Below are 20,557 nucleotides of genomic sequence, written 5' to 3' on the forward strand. Positions count from 1 at the left end.
ATCTACATCTCAGTCCTGAGGTTATTTATCCTGTTTTCCTTGTGCTGAAACTTATATAAAATTGTGGGTACATTTTTGGAATTAACTAGAGGTGAAAGGTAATGAAACAGTTCTTTCTGTGCTTGTTAGGTAATCCTTATCCCATATGAGCTTAATTTTTTATTATTACAAAGGTGTTTTCATGTGGAGAAGCTGTGATTAACAGTTTAATTCTGAAAATTGGAAATTTGATTGGATTTGAAAACCTCATAAGCAGCCAAATAAGGGTTAAGAGAAGGAAAAAAAATCTTCGCTTCATCTTGCACTATACTAAATTTTGCATCTTCTCTAAATTAAATGGTTATTGAGGACGAGAGTACTATCTGATGAGCAGTTATGCTGCGAAGAGACGGCTAGACTAGGAAAAGGCTAACAGTTTACTGGTAAATTTAGGGTTCTGTATGATTACAATTTCAGTAGTCTAAACATCTAATTATGAGGATTATTCTGTTTTATACAAATTAGGAATATTATCAGTTTCTTATTTCAGGTACATTTAGAACTCATACACATTTTGATGGTGCAGTCAGATTGAATTCTGTGCTGTTCTTGGATGCTGGTTACTAAGACAAGGAAAAAGTGTGTCTTTATTTGGATATGCAGTATTTCCTTTCCTTCTATACTTGTACCATATCCAATAAAGTCAAAGTGTATATGGTAGGGAAAAATAAAACTTAAGTATGGACTTTTTTTTAGTTAGGTGGCACAGTAAATTTTAAAAATTTTATTGGTTTTTAGTTTGATATTAAATACTGTTAATATTAATGTTAAATACTTAGCAAAACACTTCATACATACAACTTGCAGTTGATTTAATTTTTCTATACTTAACTAATTTTACCATTTATTATATTTCAAGTTGTTGGCATACATATAAAATTAAGGAAGAAAATATGAACAGCATGGGTTTCCTTTTTGTTTTTTAAAGATTTCATTTATTTGCCAGAGAGGCAGGCAGAGGGAGTAGCAGGATCTCTGCCCAGTGAGGAGCCAGATGTGGGACTTGATCCCAGGATCCTGGGATCAGGACCTGAGCTGAAGGCAGACACTTAACCAACTGAGCTACTCTGGCATCCTGCAGGAGTTTCCTTTGATCTGGCTTTTCAGTGATTATGAAGATTTGATAGTAGGGAACAGTATTATGGCCTAATCCTTGGAAAAGCAACAATAAATGATAAAAAGTTGGAAAGGTCTATATATTTTGGGCCTTGTTTACTACAGTAGTCTTACTATAGTTAGAGGGAGTAGAGTAGCTTCACACAATCTAATGGATTCACAACTTTTCTTTGACTCCTTTTCTTTCTAATATGGCTAGAATAGTTACAAAATAAATATTCACTTCCTAACTCAAGGGCTGTCCCCCGTAACTTGGTCTTCGTAAATGAGAGGAAGGTGACTAGTTGCAGCTCCCTTGTTCCTGGAGCTATAGTTAGAATTGGCTAGTTGGTTTCAGTACAACAGCTTGTAGAAAACAGATCTCTATTGTCTACAACTGAGGTAAGATTAAAAACAACTGTTTTTGTCTGTATAAACTTAACTATTAAAACTTCCTCAAAATGAAGAATAAATGACATCCAATTATTTTACTTAGGGAAACAACAATAGCAAAATAGATTGCTTTTATTGATGTAGCAAAACTTCATGGTGTTGAGCAGGGGAAAAAGACAAAAGGATGGGCTAAATACAGCATGCAAACAAAATGGAGTGAAATTATTTACATCAAAGTATAGCTCAAGAGAGCTATTGAACAAATTGGCATTGCCTTTTATATATGCACAAAATCAAAGTGTAAAATATTGTCTTTACTGAAGTACAAGATGTAAATGTTTTTGTACCTGTGCCTCAGTAATACCAATATGTATATGTATTCTAAACCTAACACTTATAGAAAGGGTTGTATCTGAATATGTAAAGAGCTCTTTTTCATGCCTTTAGGAAAAAAAAAAATCTCTAACAGTAGAAAAATAGGCAAAAGACTTGAAAAGTCAGCCCATAAGAGAAAATATCCAAATGGCCAGTAAGTAGATGAAATGAGACTCAATTTTATTAGTTACTGAGGACATACAACCAAAGTGCAGTGTATATAATTAGAGACCTATCAGAATGGCTAAAATAACATACAAAAGAGAAAAAAGGTGAAGTGTTGATGAGGATTTAGAACAACCATACCTACTGGGTTTGAGATTGAAAACTGAACTGCTCTGAAAGTGGTTTGTCAGTGATATTAAAGGGAACATAGCCATAGCAGCATGCTCTATGGCCCAGTAATTTTGCTTCTAGGTATTCTACTCCTTAAAAGGCATACATATGTTCATCATAAGGCTTGTGTATAGTATGTTGTATTAAAAATCAGGAAACAACTTGAATGACCTGCAGTGTTAGAATGAGTACATATACTGTAATATTTTAGCATAGTGGAATGCTCTTTAGCAACAAAAGTAAACAAACTGTAACTACACTTGACAACATGGACAGGTAACATAAAACTGAAAATTGATACAAATGATTTTGTGTGTATCAAATTAAAAAATTAATTTAGGTTTTATAATTTATCAATTATAAAACCTAAATTAATTTTATAATTATAAAATTTATAATTTATAATTATAAATTTTATTTATATAATATATAAAAATAAATATGTAATTTATAATTATTTATAATATAAAATTTATAATTTATCAGTTATAAAGCCTAGATTAATTAAAATTAAAAAGGGTATTGATACCCTTTTTAGGAGTGTCTAGTGACTAGAATAGGGCACAAGGAAAGCTTTTGGGGTGCTGATAAATGTTTTGTTTCTTCATTGAGGAATTGGTTACATTGGTGTGTTAAAAAATTCATTGATCTATATGCTTCTGATATACTTCAGGGATATCCTTAGCAGCATTATTTATAATAAGGAAAAGTAGAAACTAATGTCAACATTAGTGGACTCGTTAAATAGGCATATACTTTCTTTGGAATAATAGGTAATCATTTTATGATATTAATCTATTTATTACTATCAAGAGAATGTTGAGAATATTCAAATACATTGTCAAAAGCAGCTTATGCTACAGTGCACACATTGAACCCCCCTCTTTTTTTAAAGAAAGAAGTTTATATATGTATTTTGAGATGAAAAATAGGACTAACACTATTGGTGATAGGATTTGAGGCAGTTATAATTCTTTTAAAAAATACATTTTTTCTCCAGTGGTTATGTATTATATGTAATTACACGGTAAACAAATGGTATAAATAGAAAAAGTTATAAGCAAAAATAAAGAGGCTATTAGGATAAAATAATTGTTTCTAGAAATCTTAGAAATTCATGTGTTTGGGGGAAGAATGAAAAGATGTTAATAATGGGATTGTTAGGGTTAGAGAAGTAATGCCTGCTACCAGTATTTGTTCTCATGACTTTGAGGAGTCTAGGAGCCTGTGAGCCATGCTAAGGGTTCTCAACATTCAGTGTGAAGGCTGATCTTCTATGATCCTCTCTTCTCTGCTTTATTTTAATTTTCATAATGGGACTTTGTAGGAAAATATTTCTATACTATCGTTCGTGCTGATACATAGTTTTAAGCCTCTAGGGATACTTTTTTTTTTTTTTAAGATTTTATTTATTTATTTGACAGAGATCACAAGTAGGCAGAGAGGCAGGCAGAGAGAGAGGGGGAAGTAGGCTCCCTGCTGAGCAGAGAGCCCGATGTGGAGCTCGATCCCAGGACCCTGGGATCATGACCTGAGCCAAAGGCAGAGGCTTTAACCTACTAAGCCACCCAGGTGCCCCTCTAGGGATACTTATTGAGAGCTTGACTCACTTCAGATTATAGTATTTTTTTTTAAGACTTATTTATTTGCTTTAGAGAGAGAGAGTGGGGAGAGGGGCCCAAAGGAGAGAGAGGAGAGAAGCAAGCCACCCACTGAGTATGGTGCCCAGCATGGGGCTCCGTCTCATGACCCTGAGATTATGACCTGAGCCAAAATCAAGAGTTGGATGCTTAACTGGCTGAGCCAGCCACCCAGGCACCCCGGTATTATTTATTAAACTCTCTCTTAATGCATATACTTTTATTCCAGAATAAAATATGACTTTTTAATTGTAGTAGAAACTATTTCCTCGTTTAAGTTTTAGTTCTCAAACTGAAGTTGATTATATGAAGTGTTAAGATATCTACTTAAAGTTAACGGATACAGACTCTAAGTTATTCAGTGGTTTTATATATATAAGGATTCCTAAGTGCTGATTTTGAATGCTTAAGTAAATATTAAATACAGCCTTTTAATTTTAAAAGCATTCAACCCAGCAGAATTCAGGTAGTTAAAAACATTTATTTTTTAGCATTTCATTTCAAAGCCTAGTATTTTGGTTTTTGAATGTCTAGTAGAGTTTATGTACTCTTGGGTATTCCCGATGTTAAAACAAGGAGGGTCATACCTGAGTTGTGTAAGTTATTGGGATAAACACATTTAAAATGAGTGACCCACAGTAAATACTCAGTAGTTGTTAATTTACTTCTGTTCTTTATAAAATATTTAGTTATATTTTGTGGGATTTTATCCCTGGGAGAACGTCGGCAATATTTTCTTAAGACTTGAAATAATGCGTATGAAATCATCTGGTTTTTGTGTGTGTGTGTGTTAATTTTTAGAAGAAACCAAAGACACAGAAGCTCCCACAGCACCTCAGAATAGCCAGTTAACGTGGAAGCAAGGCAGACAGCTGTTAAGACAGTAAGTAATGGTTCATTTTCAGCTTTAAGGATCTAGGTATGAAAGTGCTTATATACAGTCACTCGCAAGTGAAAAATTGTTTGGTTATAATAGGACAGTGTGTAGAGTTTTCAAATTGCTTTCTTGCTTTATTAGACTATTGGATCTTTTTAAAGTTTGTCTCCTCTGAATGTTCCTTTGAACACTACTCAGGATGATGATGTTTTCTTATTTGTGGGGTAGAATGTCATAAAAACTGGATGACTGGAAGGCAAGAATAAAAACAATATAGAGTTCATACTTGAGGATACTCTCATTCCCATCAGTGTAGAATTCACAAACTTGGGTTAAGTAGGAGTATTACTGGTTTATAGAGGAATTCAATTGGTTATCTGAAACTTTTCATAAATGGCTTGCCAAATCCTACTTTTTACTTGAATTTTTGAGGAACATTTTGATGTTTGAATTCTTTTTTTTTTAATGTTTGAATTCTTTGCTGTATTAGAAGAATTATGTGGCATATCTTATTATCTTTAATCTATTTGTTTTTTGGCCATATGCTTTTAAAGCTTTGGTATCTGTGTACTACTAATATCCTGGGTAATTTACAATTATTCAAACTTCTCAACTATATAGATGTTTAACTTCACTTCAGTAACCCAGTGAAATGTGGGGAGACCCTTCATCTTGTTATTACCTAGAACTTACCTTACTCTGGAATATTCCATGATCCAACATTTGTCTTATATTCCACCTTTTCCACCCCAATTCCCATGTTGTTTGCTCTCTGACCTTACCTTGATTCTTACCTTAGATTCTTGACTACTTTAATTTTCCCCTTTGGCTCCTTTAGCTCTGGTTGGTTTTATTTTGTTTATTTGTTGATGTGGGCTTTTCTTGTTTTTATTTTTACCTAGTTCCAGCTTAGACCAATCATCCATCACCCTTTTGCTAGTACCCCTAGCTTTCTTGGTGCCCTCTCTTAACCCTCTCCCACCAGTCATTTTACTATACCCACAGTATCCCACCCCCAGTTCAGTCTTGCTGTCTGCTTCTTCTTTTTCTAATTAAATCTTGGAGAAAAATCACAGAGTCCTCTGAATGCCTTTGCATATTCTTAGTTTCCCGTACAAACGTTGTAGAGAGCCTTTCTTCATAACCCTGGCCATGTCCTGCTCCCATTACCCTCAGTAGATACTCTAAACTTTTCCCATATCTCAGCCCATTCTCCCTTACTTATTAGAGCACCTCAAGTTCTACTTCACTGAAAATATGAAGGCTGTCAGGTGAGAACTCCCTTAACTTTATGCTTTCCTTTCTGTAGATGTATTTAAACCTCAAATTTATCTCTTTAGTTTCTGATGTTTCATTCAAAGTCTTGAAACTACCAGTCCAAACTCTGAGTGACTAAAACTTGAACAAGCTTTAGTAAAACAGATTAGTCTTTGGAAGGATGCTAGAGTAGCTAGCAGAATTGAGGAAAGTGCTGAATAACTGAGTATCCAGAAGACAAGAGCTGACATATACCTGAGGACTTCTTAGGGAATGGAAACAACCATGATACATTCTTATTCTCTGGTTTTCTTCTCTGTATATCAGTTTTAATCTTTTCTACTGAAAGTCAGAATTGGCTTACTTGATCAAATAAATGCCCGTGAGTCAATTATTTTTACCTAGTTGTGTGAGATCTTGGCTGCTCATTCAGACCACATGGTTAGAGTGTGATGGCATTTGTTCCCCCAAAAAAGAGAATTGCAGTTTTTAGAAGAGTGCAGTAGCTGTAGAGAAATTGGTTGTACAGTATTTCTCTTATAAAAACCTAATGTTATTGTCTGGATTAATATTCTGTCTCTCCACATCTTTCCCTGAAAATAGTTTATCTCTTTCCCTGAGAATAGTTTATCTCTATAAACTGAGAAGAGTTTATCTCTGTACTTTCCCTTGTTCATTTCTCAGCTGTGTACTCTGTTTTCTACTTTGATACCAGACTGAAGCTACTGACAAAAATACTTAAGAGACTTTTTTTGTTCCTATTTCATCTTTTGGAAGCATTTGACATTAACTATTCATTATTTTTTGAGCCTTTTTTCTTACTTAATCTCTGTTGTCATTTCCCATCCTTATTTCTCAAGTGCTTTCTTTTAATTTTCTTAGATTTTCTCTTATTTTTCTAGTCCTTTAGATGTCTATGTCCCCAGGCTTTCTGTTCCAGAGTTTTTTCTCAGGGTAACTTCATTAAAATCCATGGCTTTAAATACCACTGAACACTGATGACTGTCAAATCTATATACTGAGTCCAGTCTATTCTGAGCTTTGACCTTTTTTATTATTGTGCCTAATAAATGTTGTCACTTTCATAGATACTACATGATTATGTGATAGTTACCGTATAAACCAGATTTGGACACCTTATTCTTCATTTCATTGACTAGAACCACCATCTATGTTAGAAATCTGAAAATTTTCTAAAATTCTTTTATCTCCTTACATTCTTTTTTTTTTTTTTAAATATTTATTTATTTGACAGAGAGAGAGAACACAAGTAGACAGAGAGGCAGAGCGAGAGGGAGAAGAGGACTCCCCACTGAGCAGAGAGCCCGATGCGGGGCTCGATCCCAGGACCCTGAGATCATGACCTAAGCCAAAGGCAGAGGCTTAACCCACTGAGCCATGCAGGCGCCCATCTCCTTACATTCTGCTGCCATATTTATTTGTGCACCATGTCTCTAAGATTATATCTTGCTTATTTTTCTCACATTTATTAGCTTCAGTTTTATTTCTTGCTGTTTTAGTATAGTAGTGTTCTAACCAATTTCCCTATCATTGGCTTTCACCTAAAAATCTTAGTGTCTAAGACTCCTTTTAACATCCTTCCTTAGCCTGTCAAATACTTCTAGAAGAAATTCTTCATCACACAAAGCCGTTCATGACCCATTGTGTATTATGTCATAATCTAGTCCCTTTCTTCTTTTCAGATCTCATCCTAGGTCCTAAGTTAGATATAAAGAAAGTCTCAGTACCAGATTTTAGGTCCTAGAAGAACAACTAACCTGTGCATCATCCTCTGGCTAAGAACCCAGGTTTAAACTTAGAATGTTGCAGTACTGAGATTTAGTTCTACTCATTCTTTACCACTTGGTGGACTTCTTTTTTTTTTTTTTTTTTTTAAATACATCATCAACTCCTGAAGCTTTTTAAGGTTCTTGGGCTTTTTAGGTTTCACGATAATTGTCCCTCAATTAGTGTTAGCATACTATATGCTTTCTTAATTAAATTTTGGTTTATAATTGGCCTTGTTCTCTTAGAATTGGAACTAGTCTCTAGAGAAGAAGGTTTTGTGGCAAAGGAAGATTATATTTTAGAGATTTATGGTTTTTTTCTGAAATTCCTTGATATGATTTTGAGTTAACAAGTTTGTAGGTCTTAATATATGAGTTTAAATATTTAAAATTTTCTCTTATAGATATCTTCAGGAAGTAGGTTACACAGATACAATATTAGATGTACGGTCTCAGCGGGTAAGGTCATTACTTGGACTATCCAATTCAGAACCAAATGGATCAGTAGAAACAAAGAACTTAGAACAGATCCTGAATGGAGGTGAATCTCCTAAGCAAAAAGGACAAGAAATCAAAAGGTATGATCTGTACTTATCGGTTAACATTGGTTATATAATGGATACTATGAATATCTTTAACATGTTACTTTTGTTAATTTTTAAAGCAGGTAGAGTTCAGATTTAAAGACTTTTTCCCTCCTGCATGGTACCATGGGCAAATTTAAATTGATCTCTCTTAAGTTTTGAGACCAAGAAATTGACTATAGTTCTGAAATAGGTGCAGATTTAAATTTCAGTTTTAGAGTAATTTCATGTAGTTCAGAGCTACTTTAACATCCTGATTTAAATTTTTGGTAGGGTATTTTCAATAAATTATAATGGTACTCTATAACTAGAGTAGTAATGGTCATTTACACACAAGTATGAAAGAAACAAGGTTTTGTGTTATGTTTGCTGTCAGAAAGCCATCAGTTAATACTTTTTAAAATTTAATGTATTTACTGAGATAAAATTCACATACTATACATTTCTGCCATTTAAAGTATGTCGTTTATTTTTAGAATATTCAGTCTCTCAGCCATCACCACAATCTTAGTTTTGAAAATATTCATCATTCCCAGCAGGAACCCCAAACTCATTGGCCAACACTCCCCATTCTGCTCTGCACTCATTTCACTACCAACCCCAGGCAACCACTAATCTACTTTGTTTCTATAGATTCCCTATTCTGAACATTTCATATAAATGGTTATTTTGTGAGTGGCTTCTTTACCTTAGCGTAATGTTTTTTAAGCTTCATCCATGTGTCAGTAATTCATTCCTTTTTTGCCAAGTAATACTCTGTTCTATGGATATATCACATTTTGTTTATCCATTCCTTGTCAAGGAAGTTCCAAACTCTTTTCCAAAGTGGGTAAACTATTTTACATTCCCACCAGCAATTTCTTCATGTCCTCATCACCTTTGATGTTTTTTTGTCTGTCAGACGTACCTTTGGTTAATACAGACTTGATAAATGCAAGGTGTTAATAAGTGGGTAGAATTTTTTTTTTAACCACTAGATGTCACCTTGAAAACATAGGTTGGAAGGACGTAGAAGAGAAGAAGAGAATGGAAAGAAGCAAAATGAGTTCCTTGAGTTCCTTTAGAGCTTAAGAAATGAATGCTATGTATTGTTTATAAACTAGCATTATTTCTTACCTTTGCCGTATTTCATGACATTATGCTTTTGTTTAAAACATGTACTGGAAATTTCAAGTTAACATAAACCTTTGCTTTAGGGGTTTTATTTCCGAGAAATAAGGCCTCTTCAGTAACATTTGACATCAAATAGAGCTCTTATTTTCTTTACTCTGGATTTCAGGAAGCACAGAATATTTTTGTGGTATAAGAGAAAAAGCAAAAGTATTATGCATTTTTAAGCTTGTTAGCTAATCAGGCTGAGTAGTTCATAGAATTTATAAATATTTAGAGGAATGCAGTTTAGCACACCTGAATCTGAATTAAATTTCCACACCAGACTTAATCTTTTTGTAAAGCTCCTTGCCTTTGCAAGATTAAGACTTTAATAGGTTTCTTTTCTATTGTGTTTAAAAAACAACAACACATAACATGAGATCTATCCTCTTCACAATTTTTAAAGTGTATAGTGCAGTATTGTTAACCATAAGCACAATGTTATAGAGTACACCTCTAGAACTTGTTCATCTTTCATGACTGAAACTCTGCACCTATTGAATAGCAACTCCCTATTTCCTCCTCCTACCAGCCCCTGGCAACCACCATTCAACTCTCTGTTTCTATGAGTGACCGCTTTAAGTACTTCATGTAAGTGGAATCATGTAGTGTTTGTCCTTCTTTGACCACATTATTTCACTTAGCATAATGTCATGAAGGTTTAGCGTGTTGTAGCATATGATAAGATCTCCTCCTTTTTTGGCTAAGTAATATTCCACTGTATGTAGATACCACATTTTCTTGTTCCATTCATGTGTCCACAGATGATGTTTAGGTAATAGTTGTTCTTAATCAAGTCTGACTTCCATCTTAATGAGTATACTTACGTATTCTGAATCTGCACTAATGCAGGTATGTGTGGTTCAGCTATTATTCGGGCCTTTGAAAACTAGGAATGAGAAAAATGATCTAACATGTTGAGATTTTAGCAGAAGGATGTTTATCACATTCTTATTTATAATAGTAAAAAGTTAGAAGTAATCTTAATGTTTAACAGAGCAGTGGCAAATTTTAGATGATATTATTAGAGGTTTAATGGTTTAGAATGTGAATTCTGAGGAGGACTAACTAGGTTTAAATTGTGACTTTGCCACTTATTAATTATGACTCTGGGCAAGGTACTTAACCTTCCTGTGCCTCAGTTTCCTCACTGGTAAAATAGTGATGATAGGGTTAATGTGAAGAAGAAATGAATTAATAGCGTTTAGAACATAGTAAGTGCTAGTTGTGGTGGAATACTGTGTATCCTATTGAAATGTGACCCTACAGGGTAATATTTACTAGATTTTGCTGAGTGAATGTCGCTCTTGTATTTGTTGGTTTATTGGGGAGGGAGGTGTTTTTAATGCACAGTGCATCATGTCACAAAGCATCTACTTTATGAGGATTCAAGGAGCACAGAGTTCTCTTAGGTCTTGCAACTGGAAAATCTTTGCTGCTGCTTAGTAATTGGTTTGATTTACCTGTGAACCTCTAGTAGTTGCTCTCTTTCTCTTTACTCTGTTTGGATTCTTGCCATATTCGTGCCCTGCAGACGTGCTCCCTCACCCCCGGCTGACTTTTAGCCTTTTACTTAACCAACCTTGCCCTTGGCTTCCGTTTTATTTTCTCTTCATCTGGACATTTTAATTTTGTTTTTTAAAGATTTTATTTATTTATTTGAGAGAGAGTGAGAAAGAGCATGAGAGTGGAAAAGGTCAGAGGGAGAAGCAGACTCCCCGTGGAGCTGGGAGCCTGATGCGGGACTTGATTTTGGGACTCTGGGATCATGACCTGAGTCGAATGCAGTTGCTTAACCAACTGAGCCACCTTAATTTTCTTATTCTGTTGATTTTCTTTTTACAGTGAGAGAGGATAGTAAATACATAGTTGGCAATGAAAAAAAAAAAACTATTATAAAATCCATAGACAAAGACTTTTGCTTAAGTATCATGGATTTAAAAAGCCGCATTTTAGTTATGTGCCTTCTGGAAACTCTGTTAAAATTACAGTTAAAGACTTTTTAAAAATGCATTAACGCAGAAGAACAAAAAACTGAATATGTAGAAAGAATGCGAAGATGTACCATACATCCTGATAGGGTGAGTTTAACAATTTGAGAAGTTGGCAAGAGTATGGAGGATGTACTGTTCATCAGATAGGGAGCATTTAACAGTTTTGGAGGCTGGAAAGAAAATGTAGAAATATCACATGCTTTAAATCTAGGGACATTCAGGAGCAATAATAAAAGGAACAAGCCAATTAAAGTCTTAAAATGCCAGCAAAGCTCTAATGGCTAAGGAATTAGAAGTATCAGATACATCTGGATTGGGTTTAGAGGGGGTTATGATTGGGGTATTGGTTTAAAGTTTATGTAAGAGGTTGTTAGAATCTCAGATCTCTTTTATCCTGTGTAGCAAGCTAAACACCCCTCCACCTGTGGTGGTATATTTTCCAGTGAAGTTCCATGATTTTTGATTTCTTAAGATATAAAGCAACTCTAGGATAGAATCTATTTAACTGGAAACAGGAGGATTATCTGAATCTCTAGCTGAGCAGTGAGACTCTTGTTTTCTTCTAATATTTGGCTTCTGGTATATTGGCAGTGGGTCTTACATCCCTTCCAGGCAGAATGTTGAAATTTATCACATAAATAGGAAAGACTTAATGATACTAACAATTGGGATCTGCCGGTGAAATGGTGAGGCTCTGTCCTTTCATGCAGAAGTGAAGCCAGTCACTTTGGCAAACCTCACCCATGCACTCAGTACATAGAGTTAGCCTTTGGTGCCTCACTCTTAAAGGTGAACATTTCAGGAGAGACTTTACTATGGAAATTGGAAACCAGGGAACCAAAGAAAAAAGGAACTCAAAACAGGGAGCAGATTTTCAAAACTATAATTACTCTTCTGAAAAGATTGAGAGAAGATAATACCTCTACAAAACAAGTGGGATGTTATTTAGTGATGGACATTAAGGAGGGCATGGGGTGTAATGAGCACTGGGTATCATATAAGACTGATGAATCACTGAACTCTACCTCTGAAATTAATAATATACTATATGTTAATTAATTGAACTTAAATTTTAAAAGCTCTAAGAAAAGGTTCAATCAGAAATCAAAAAAGAGCTGTTAGAGATTAAAAGGTGTGATAGAAATAATTTCCATATAGAACTTGGAGGATAAGATTGAAGAATCACCCCCCCACCTCCACCCTCCGAAAAGAGAAAAGGGGAAAGAAGAAGTAGGACTGAAAAGAGGTAAATTCAAAGATCAGTAGGGCCAACATCTGACTAGGAGTTCCAGAGAGAACAGGTAAAATGGTCTTGAAAAGATTATTAAATTAGTAATAAAAGAAAATTTTCTGGAATAAATTTATAAATTGTTAATTTTCAAGGATGTTTCCAGATTGAAAGGATTCGTCCCAATTACACTATAAAATTAGTAAAAAAAAAAAAAATACAAAGGCCATCATCATGAATGCTAAAAAGAAGCATCTCAAAAAGAAACAGTATGTTAGCATGCAAGTAGGGTAAAGTCTCAGACCTTTGATAGTCTGTGGTGGCTTTAATTTTCATTTTCCGAAAGAGTAATGATGTTGACCATCAGTTTATGCCATCTATGCATCTTTTGATACAGTGTCTGTTTGACTAATGTTCCCATTTTTTATTGTTTTTATTTGTTACTGTTATTTAAGTGTTCTTTATGTATTATGGACACAGGTTGTCTTCATAAAATATATGACTTGCAAATATTCTCTTCCAGTCTGTATGCTTTTCTTTAAGTTCCCCTAACACTGTCTTTTGAAGAACAAAGTTTTTAATATTGGAAAGTCTGATTCATTTTCTTTTATGAATTGTGTTCTATTTGTCTTTTAAAGCCATCCATGTGTATTGCTGTGATGAAATACAATTTTAAAGAGATGCCTGGGTGGCTCAGTTGATTAAGTGTCTGCAATGGGCTTGGATCATGATCCCACGATCTTGGGGATCGAGTCCCACATCGGGCTCCTTGCTCAGCGAGGAGCCTGCTTTTCCTTCTGCCTCAGCTTCCCCTGCTTGTGTTCTCTCTCTCTCCCTTCTCTCTTTCTCTGACAAATAAAGTCTTATTTTAAAAATACAGTTTAAAAAAAAATAGAGTTTTAGAAACTTAAAACATGATTTTCACTTTAGAGACATCTCTTTTTTTTATTTTTAAGATTTTATTTATTTATTTGAGAGAAGGAGAGAACTAGAGGGAGAGAGAGCAAGCATAAGTGGGGGGACAGAAGGAGAGGGCGAAGCAGGCTCCCAACATGGGACTTGATTCCAGGACTGTGGGATCATGACCTGAGCCGAAAGCAGACGCTTAACTGACTGTGCCACCCAGGCACCCCTGAGACAGACATTTCTATCCAAGGGACAGTACTACTTAATTTGTGAGAGTTTGAATTGGAATTCTCATATCTTATATGTACTAGTTTCTATTTTTCTGTCTTTAATGTACCAGTTTTGCCACTTAACTTTTTGCTTTTTATTTAATCCCCAGATGTTAAGACATACTGTAGATACTGAGCTGAAAGTGTGTGTTGTGTTACTGTGGTAGTTTCTTTGTTTTACTGATTTGTATTTGGAAAAACATCTGTCTCTACATTCCGTTTTTATGTAAGTCCTTAAACAATGAGCTGGATTAGGTAGAGTATATAGTAGACCTATTAAAATCCATGCTATGTTAAAAAATAGTCTGAATTAGGGTGGCTGGGTGGCTCAGTTGGTTAAGTGTCTTATTCTTTTTTTTTTTTTTTAAGATTTTAGTTTATTTTAGAGAGAGGGGGTATCTGTACTCAGGAAGAGGGAGAGGGAGAATCCCAAGCAGACTCTGCACTTGTGTGGAGTCTGATACAGGGGTTGATCTCACAAACCTGAGATCATGCCCTGAGCTGATACCAAGAGTCAGATGCTCACCAGACTGAGCCACCCAGGTGACCCCATCTTCTGTTGATTTCAGGGTCGTGAGAATCAAGCCCTGCATTGGGGGCTCCACACTGGACATGGAGCCTGCTTAAGGTTCTCTTTCTCTCTCTCTCTTTGCCCCTCCAGGCCTTGCCCCCTTCAAAAAAAAAAAAAAAAAAGTCTGAATTGTATTTTAGATTGTTACTCTTTTTGGTACCAAAAGATCATCTAGTTCAACCCAAACAGTTTACAGGTAAAGAAATTGCAGCTAAAAGGTTTAAGTGACTTGGCCAAATTCAGTCATCTAGTTAATGGTAGAGCAGAGACTTTTATTGTGTAAGTCTTTTTTGGGCTGAAATTTTCACTGTTCTCTTGCTTTGTTATTAGATATTAAACAGCTATTTGAAAACACTTTTTTGTACATAGAGAAGGGACTCAAATTATAGTTTAAAAAATGACTTCATAGGTAGATTAAAATAGACGATTGTTATTACCTATTAAATTGAATGATTCTGAAAGACTTGAAGAAAGTATTTCTTTAGTATATTAAGAATCCTGTTTTGTAGGTAAGAAAGTCTGTGAAATGGATTGGGATATCTGTATCTGATTTACCCCATAACTTTAAATCTGGGCAGGTTTAAGTCTTCAGACATTTGGACCTCTTAAGAGGTTGTAGAACTATAAGAAATGCTAAGTTTACTTGCTTGCTTATGGTGGCTTTATTTTGAGAAATAATACCACATTTGAGTGTCTGTTACTATAAGATTTTGACACAGTAATTACTCAAAGAGAAACTTGACAAAACAATCACTTTTACTTTAGTCAGAAAACAGACAATCTTCAAAACATTATTTTCTTGGGTAAAATACTTAGGCAATATATTATAAATAGGTTATCATTTGTATCTCTATACTAGTTTCAAGTACTGTTTTAAAATAGGAAACAAAGAAATATTAGAATTAACCATTGGTATATTTGGATTCATCTTTGTCCCCTTTGACAGGCCCTCTGGTGATGTTCTTGAGACATTCAATTTTTTAGAAAATGCTGATGACAGTGATGAAGAAGAGGAAAATGACATGATTGAAGGCATCCCAGAAGGAAAAGATAAACATCGGATGAATAAACACAAAGTAGGAACTCAGTTTTTAATTTTTTTGGCTAAAATACATATACACATGTATTTGGAGTAGAAATTTTCAAGATGTCTTAAGTTACATTAGGAGTGATGGATTATTTTTTATTTTATCATCTCGATTGAAAGTTTTATATATTGTCAGTTCTCACTATTACCCACCTATAGTAGAAATTATTATTTGCTGTATCATTCACTAAATGGCAAAAAGGGGTCTTTTTTAAATAGAACTAGTCTGGTACTTTGAAACTTAAAAAAAAAACAACCACCACCTTATCCACTCCTGCTACAATTAAGAATCACTGCTGAAGTCTGACTCTTCGTGTACGGTACACAGGTGATAAATAAAGTGAAGCTGCAAGGGGGATACTCCCACTCTGGGTGAGGGACTAAACTATAGATTATAAATGTATGTGTCTACATTCTTGTTCTTTGATAAGGATTAATAAAAATTTACTTTTCCTCATAATCTAAGAAACTGAGTTATCAATTTTATCAGTGATGTGGGTTAGCTATAAGAGTATACACAAATTAGATGATCCATTTATGAATTACCACAGTAGTATAGAGTATTTCATGTATCTAAAGAAAAGTACATGGGTTAAGTTTTGTTTTCTTGGGATATTATAATAATGTTCTTGTTCCTTAAAAGTTTTTAGGCTATTAAAGCAGTTTTCAGCCTTCCTTTCACATTTCATGAATGCAGCATACTCATGTGTGTAACATGGGTAAATGGAGAGATTCCCCCCTCCTTTTTTTTCCTTGGGAGGCAAAGCACTATTATTTTCACAGCTATTGACTTAAGATCAGTTAATATTCTTACTATATTAGCCATGCCAGGATCTTGTGAATTATGGACTACATGTGCAGTTCTCAGTGAGTGAAGTCAATTCAACACAGTGTATTATTAGAATGTAAGTGAGTAAAAGGACCTATAAATAGGGGTAATTGTGATCCTATTCTAATTAAAGAAGTGAACTGCTTTTGATTATTATTTTAACCATTTTTTTAACTACCATTTTTTTTTTTTTACTGCCAGATTACTTATATCACATCTTACAGTAATCTTCACATGACACTGTTAAGAAATTTATATTTGCCATTTATATGCATATATTTGGGGATTGGTGAAATAAATGGAAAATCTAAAATTTTGTATAAGTAATTTAAAAATGGGAGTGCAAATATAAAGATAATTGTGTGAAATCATATAAAGGATCCCTTTAAAATCTAGGATAAAAGTAATTCTTGGCTTATGTTCCATTTACAGATAGGTAATGAAGGTTTAGCTGCTGACCTAACTGATGATCCTGATACTGAGGAAGCACTGAAAGAATTTGATTTTTTAGTGACAGCTGAAGATGGTGAAGGAGCTGGAGAAGCACGGAGTTCAGGGGATGGCACGGAATGGGGTAAGGTGATAAAGAAATATGGGGGCGGGAGAATAGCCTTTAAGGATATATTGGTTGAATATTATATGTGGAATGTGAGTATTTGAATGTATGGTGGCAGTTGAACGAGAACAAGGGGAAGTGGTGTTGAATAATCTCAGGGTATTTTGTACCAATTTATTTAGATTTGGTGACAAAACTATTGTTTAATATATGCCTTTTGGTGGATTTTGATTTTTGGAACTTACCTTGATTTAAAGTTGAAAGAAATTCCTCTTAGCAAATTAAAAAAAAAAAATAAAAGCACATATATGTAGTTTTAAACATTCCCATTATTTAATTTGGTAATGAATCTAGGTTTAAGGATTTAACTCTTGTTATGCCCATACAATGTTACCTGACTTATTGCTAGAAAGTAATAAAGCTACTAATCTTGAATTACAGCTTTATATCGAACAAGGTTTAGTGAAGGTATTAAACTTTACTACATATATTTAGTATGCATATGTTAGGGCCTAGACTTTGGAAATGATACATAATGCTAATAATAATCCAGCTATAACTGAAAGAAAACAGTTCTATTTATACAGGATTTAAAACTCCATTAGAAAATAAAAGTATAAAAATTTATTAAGATAATAGCTTAGGTCCACTCTGTTGTGCATTCAATCAGCTTTGAAAACCAGCATGTTATCTGGCAGGTAGAACTCACACTATGTTTACAGAGCTTTATTGGAGAAGGTCACTAAGTACCTTATTGCACATTTCAAAGGAACACCAGAGTTGCTTAGTTACTAGCAGGAGGAGATATCACTAACTACTTAAAAACTACTTTGATGATGGGGAACAAATATTATTTAAAAATGCCTCATTTGTGTACTGAAACTGAATTTGCTAATAGCAGGAGAAACAAAACCTAAGAGGTAATGTAATTATTTACTATCCTGATAACAATTTAAGCACTTAAAAATCTTTTTTGTTATTTGCTTTCTTACTGATTATAATTCTTAAGCATTGTTTCAGACCTTTACTTATCTCTTCTTCTAACTGGAAAGAGAAGAGGCACATTAGTGGAAAATATGAAAAAAATTCAGAATTACCTTCTAGACTTTGAATATACATTTTTGTACTTACTATTTGAAAATGGCTATATTCTAGTTTACCTTTCTTAAGAATTAGCGTTGCTCAGGGGGCACAATAAAAGTATAAAAGTTTTCTTTAAGCTTCTTTGTGCAACCCATTCAATGTTAGAAATACCTAATTTTTTCCCAGTAGATTCTAAAGTACTGTTTTCCCCCCCCGGGTTATTTTATAATTATATAAGTACATTTAAATTATATAAGTATATAATTATTTTGTAATTCATGTATTTTAGGAGTTTAGAAACCCTTCTTCTGTGAAGAAGAAATTAAAAATAACCTATAATGCCACTGTGTAAGGAGAATCATGCTTAACAATTATATATATGTATCTGTCTTTAACAAAGGATTTTGCTTAGTTCCAGTTTATAACCCACACTTTTTACCTAATACATTGTTCTTCTGCAGCAACATTTTTAATAGCTTCATAATATTCTGTCAGTATGTTCCATTATTTAATTGGGGTCTTACTGATGAACGTTTAGATTATTTTCATTAAAGAAAATAATCAACAGTTTTCAAATATCTACATAGCTAATGCTTGGCATATAACCATTCCTGCTTTCTTTGCCTAAAATTGCTGGAATTTTAACTGTTAGTCAAAAGAATATACAAAAATTTCAGGAATTTTGTTTGTATAAAATGGCATTATTTCTTTAATAATGAAATGCTATATTGTGTTTAGTCGATTGGTCCTTCTGTCTAAAGGCTTTTGGCTCTAGAGCAGTTTCTAAAGCAGACCTAACTAGTGAGTGATAATAGTATATATTACTCACTTTTACTGTTACTATTTGACTGTGACCTGAATCTGTGTATATGGAAGTAACTGAAAGTCTCTTCCTTCCAGATGAGACTGAACCATCTTTAAAGCATTTTAAGTTCTTTAGAAGGAAAAGAACAAAATTGTTCAGGCAGTTTCTTTCCTTACCAAATGCAGACTGTCAAAGGATTTATGCAGTGTTTCTGTATTTTTCATTTCTACTCAACAGGTGCTATATTCAGTTTTTTCCAGAACAAAGAGGATGGATATACAAATATACCTTTATTTAACTCATTTGCTTAAATTTGAATTTACTTACAAATGGGAAGGTGACAGTTTTTGAGATTTAAATTATTGGGTAAAAGACCTTTTTTTTTGTTTTGTTGTTGTTGTTGTTGTTATTCGGAAGTAATGTATCCTACTGAAACATTCCAGTACCCACCCACAGTGGGTAGTCTGTTGTTTTTTATTTTGTAACATTATAAATCTCAGATATTCTAATTTTGAATACTTTTATCGTATAAAACCACTGCTTTTTAGGTAGCTTCTAAATCCTATTTTTCTTCTGTTATCTACATTAGGTAGTCTGAGTTTAATTTTGGTAGTTTTTAGTTCTTCTCATAGTCAAAAATAGTAGTAGGCATTTCTAATTTTTCTGTTTCTCTCATGGAGACATGGCATTTTGAGCATGTTTGGTTATTTTCTCCTCCACTTTGTAAGTGTGATTTGTGGAAATTTATAGGACTACCAAATGTAATTAGTACCTGAATGTTTGTATTTAAATATTATGGATTGGATAATTAAAGTACTGAATATTTGCATAAAGTAATGTTATATTTTTATGCTATATTAAATAGATTTATATAATTCCTCTACTATGATAGTTAGAATTACCATATTAGAATTTTATGTTTTTGTGGTTTTGAGTTGTTAAGGGTCATTTTTTGTGTGTGTGCATATTGGTGTTTTCTTTTAAACAAAAAAGTTCCCCTAACTGATTCAACCTCCTTTCTTGGTATTCCTCCCACCCCAGATTATTAACAAAACAGAATATGTAGAAGATTATGCTGCCTCTTCCCTTTTGCTCTTAACTATTTCTTATAAGCAGTATCAAATCAGCTGTTATTACAAGGCAAGTTTCAGGATGTTTTTTGTGCACATATGCATTCACCAACCTGTTCTTTGCACTGCTTTGAGTTAACCTTTGTTTTCTAGACTTTAGGTTATCTTTCAAGTAATATTTGTTTTTTTTCCCTTAGGCTTATCCTTTTTATTCCCTTTTGCTTTTTCACTCTAGTACCCTTTGCTACTTGAATTAGAGTTACAACTTTATTTTTTCTACAGAGGTCTTTTAAAAAACTGTTGAGGCTATCTTACTAAAATTTTCTGTCCTATGGCATTACCTTTGTAAAATTTATACCACTGAAGCTTTTTTGTTTTTAAATTTTCTTTCTATAGGTTTAAAAATACATAGATTGGCTTACTTTAAGTGGTTACTTAAACAATAATTGCTAGTTTTATTAAAATGAATGCAAATGATTTGTTCTTTAGATCACATTTTTGGGGGAGTATCCAGTGAGTTCACAGAATAATTTCTGGTTACAGCCGTTTTCAGTAAACTTCATGATTACAGTACACAAAAGTAAATTTTCTCTTTAAATCAATATTACTCCAGTATTACAAACA

General features: G+C 33.7%; 1 protein-coding gene across 4 annotated transcripts in view; it reads left to right on the forward strand.

Moving 5' to 3' along the window:
• The window catches only part of STRN3 (striatin 3), a 114,169-nt gene that overhangs the window by 57,237 nt on the left and 36,375 nt on the right, over positions 1-20,557 (forward strand). For all 4 annotated transcript variants that reach the window (XM_032848914.1, XM_032848913.1, XM_032848911.1 and 1 more), the window contains exons 4-7: positions 4,680-4,761; positions 8,204-8,377; positions 15,450-15,579; positions 16,852-16,993. In XM_032848914.1, coding sequence (XP_032704805.1) covers positions 4,680-4,761; positions 8,204-8,377; positions 15,450-15,579; positions 16,852-16,993 — 528 coding nt within the window. The remainder of the gene's footprint in view (positions 1-4,679; positions 4,762-8,203; positions 8,378-15,449; positions 15,580-16,851; positions 16,994-20,557) is intronic.

The sequence above is a fragment of the Lontra canadensis genome, unplaced genomic scaffold (genome assembly GCF_010015895.1).
Source record: "Lontra canadensis isolate GAN:19392208 unplaced genomic scaffold, GSC_riverotter_1.0 scaffold214, whole genome shotgun sequence".
In the NCBI taxonomy this organism is placed as follows: Eukaryota; Metazoa; Chordata; class Mammalia; order Carnivora; family Mustelidae; genus Lontra; species Lontra canadensis.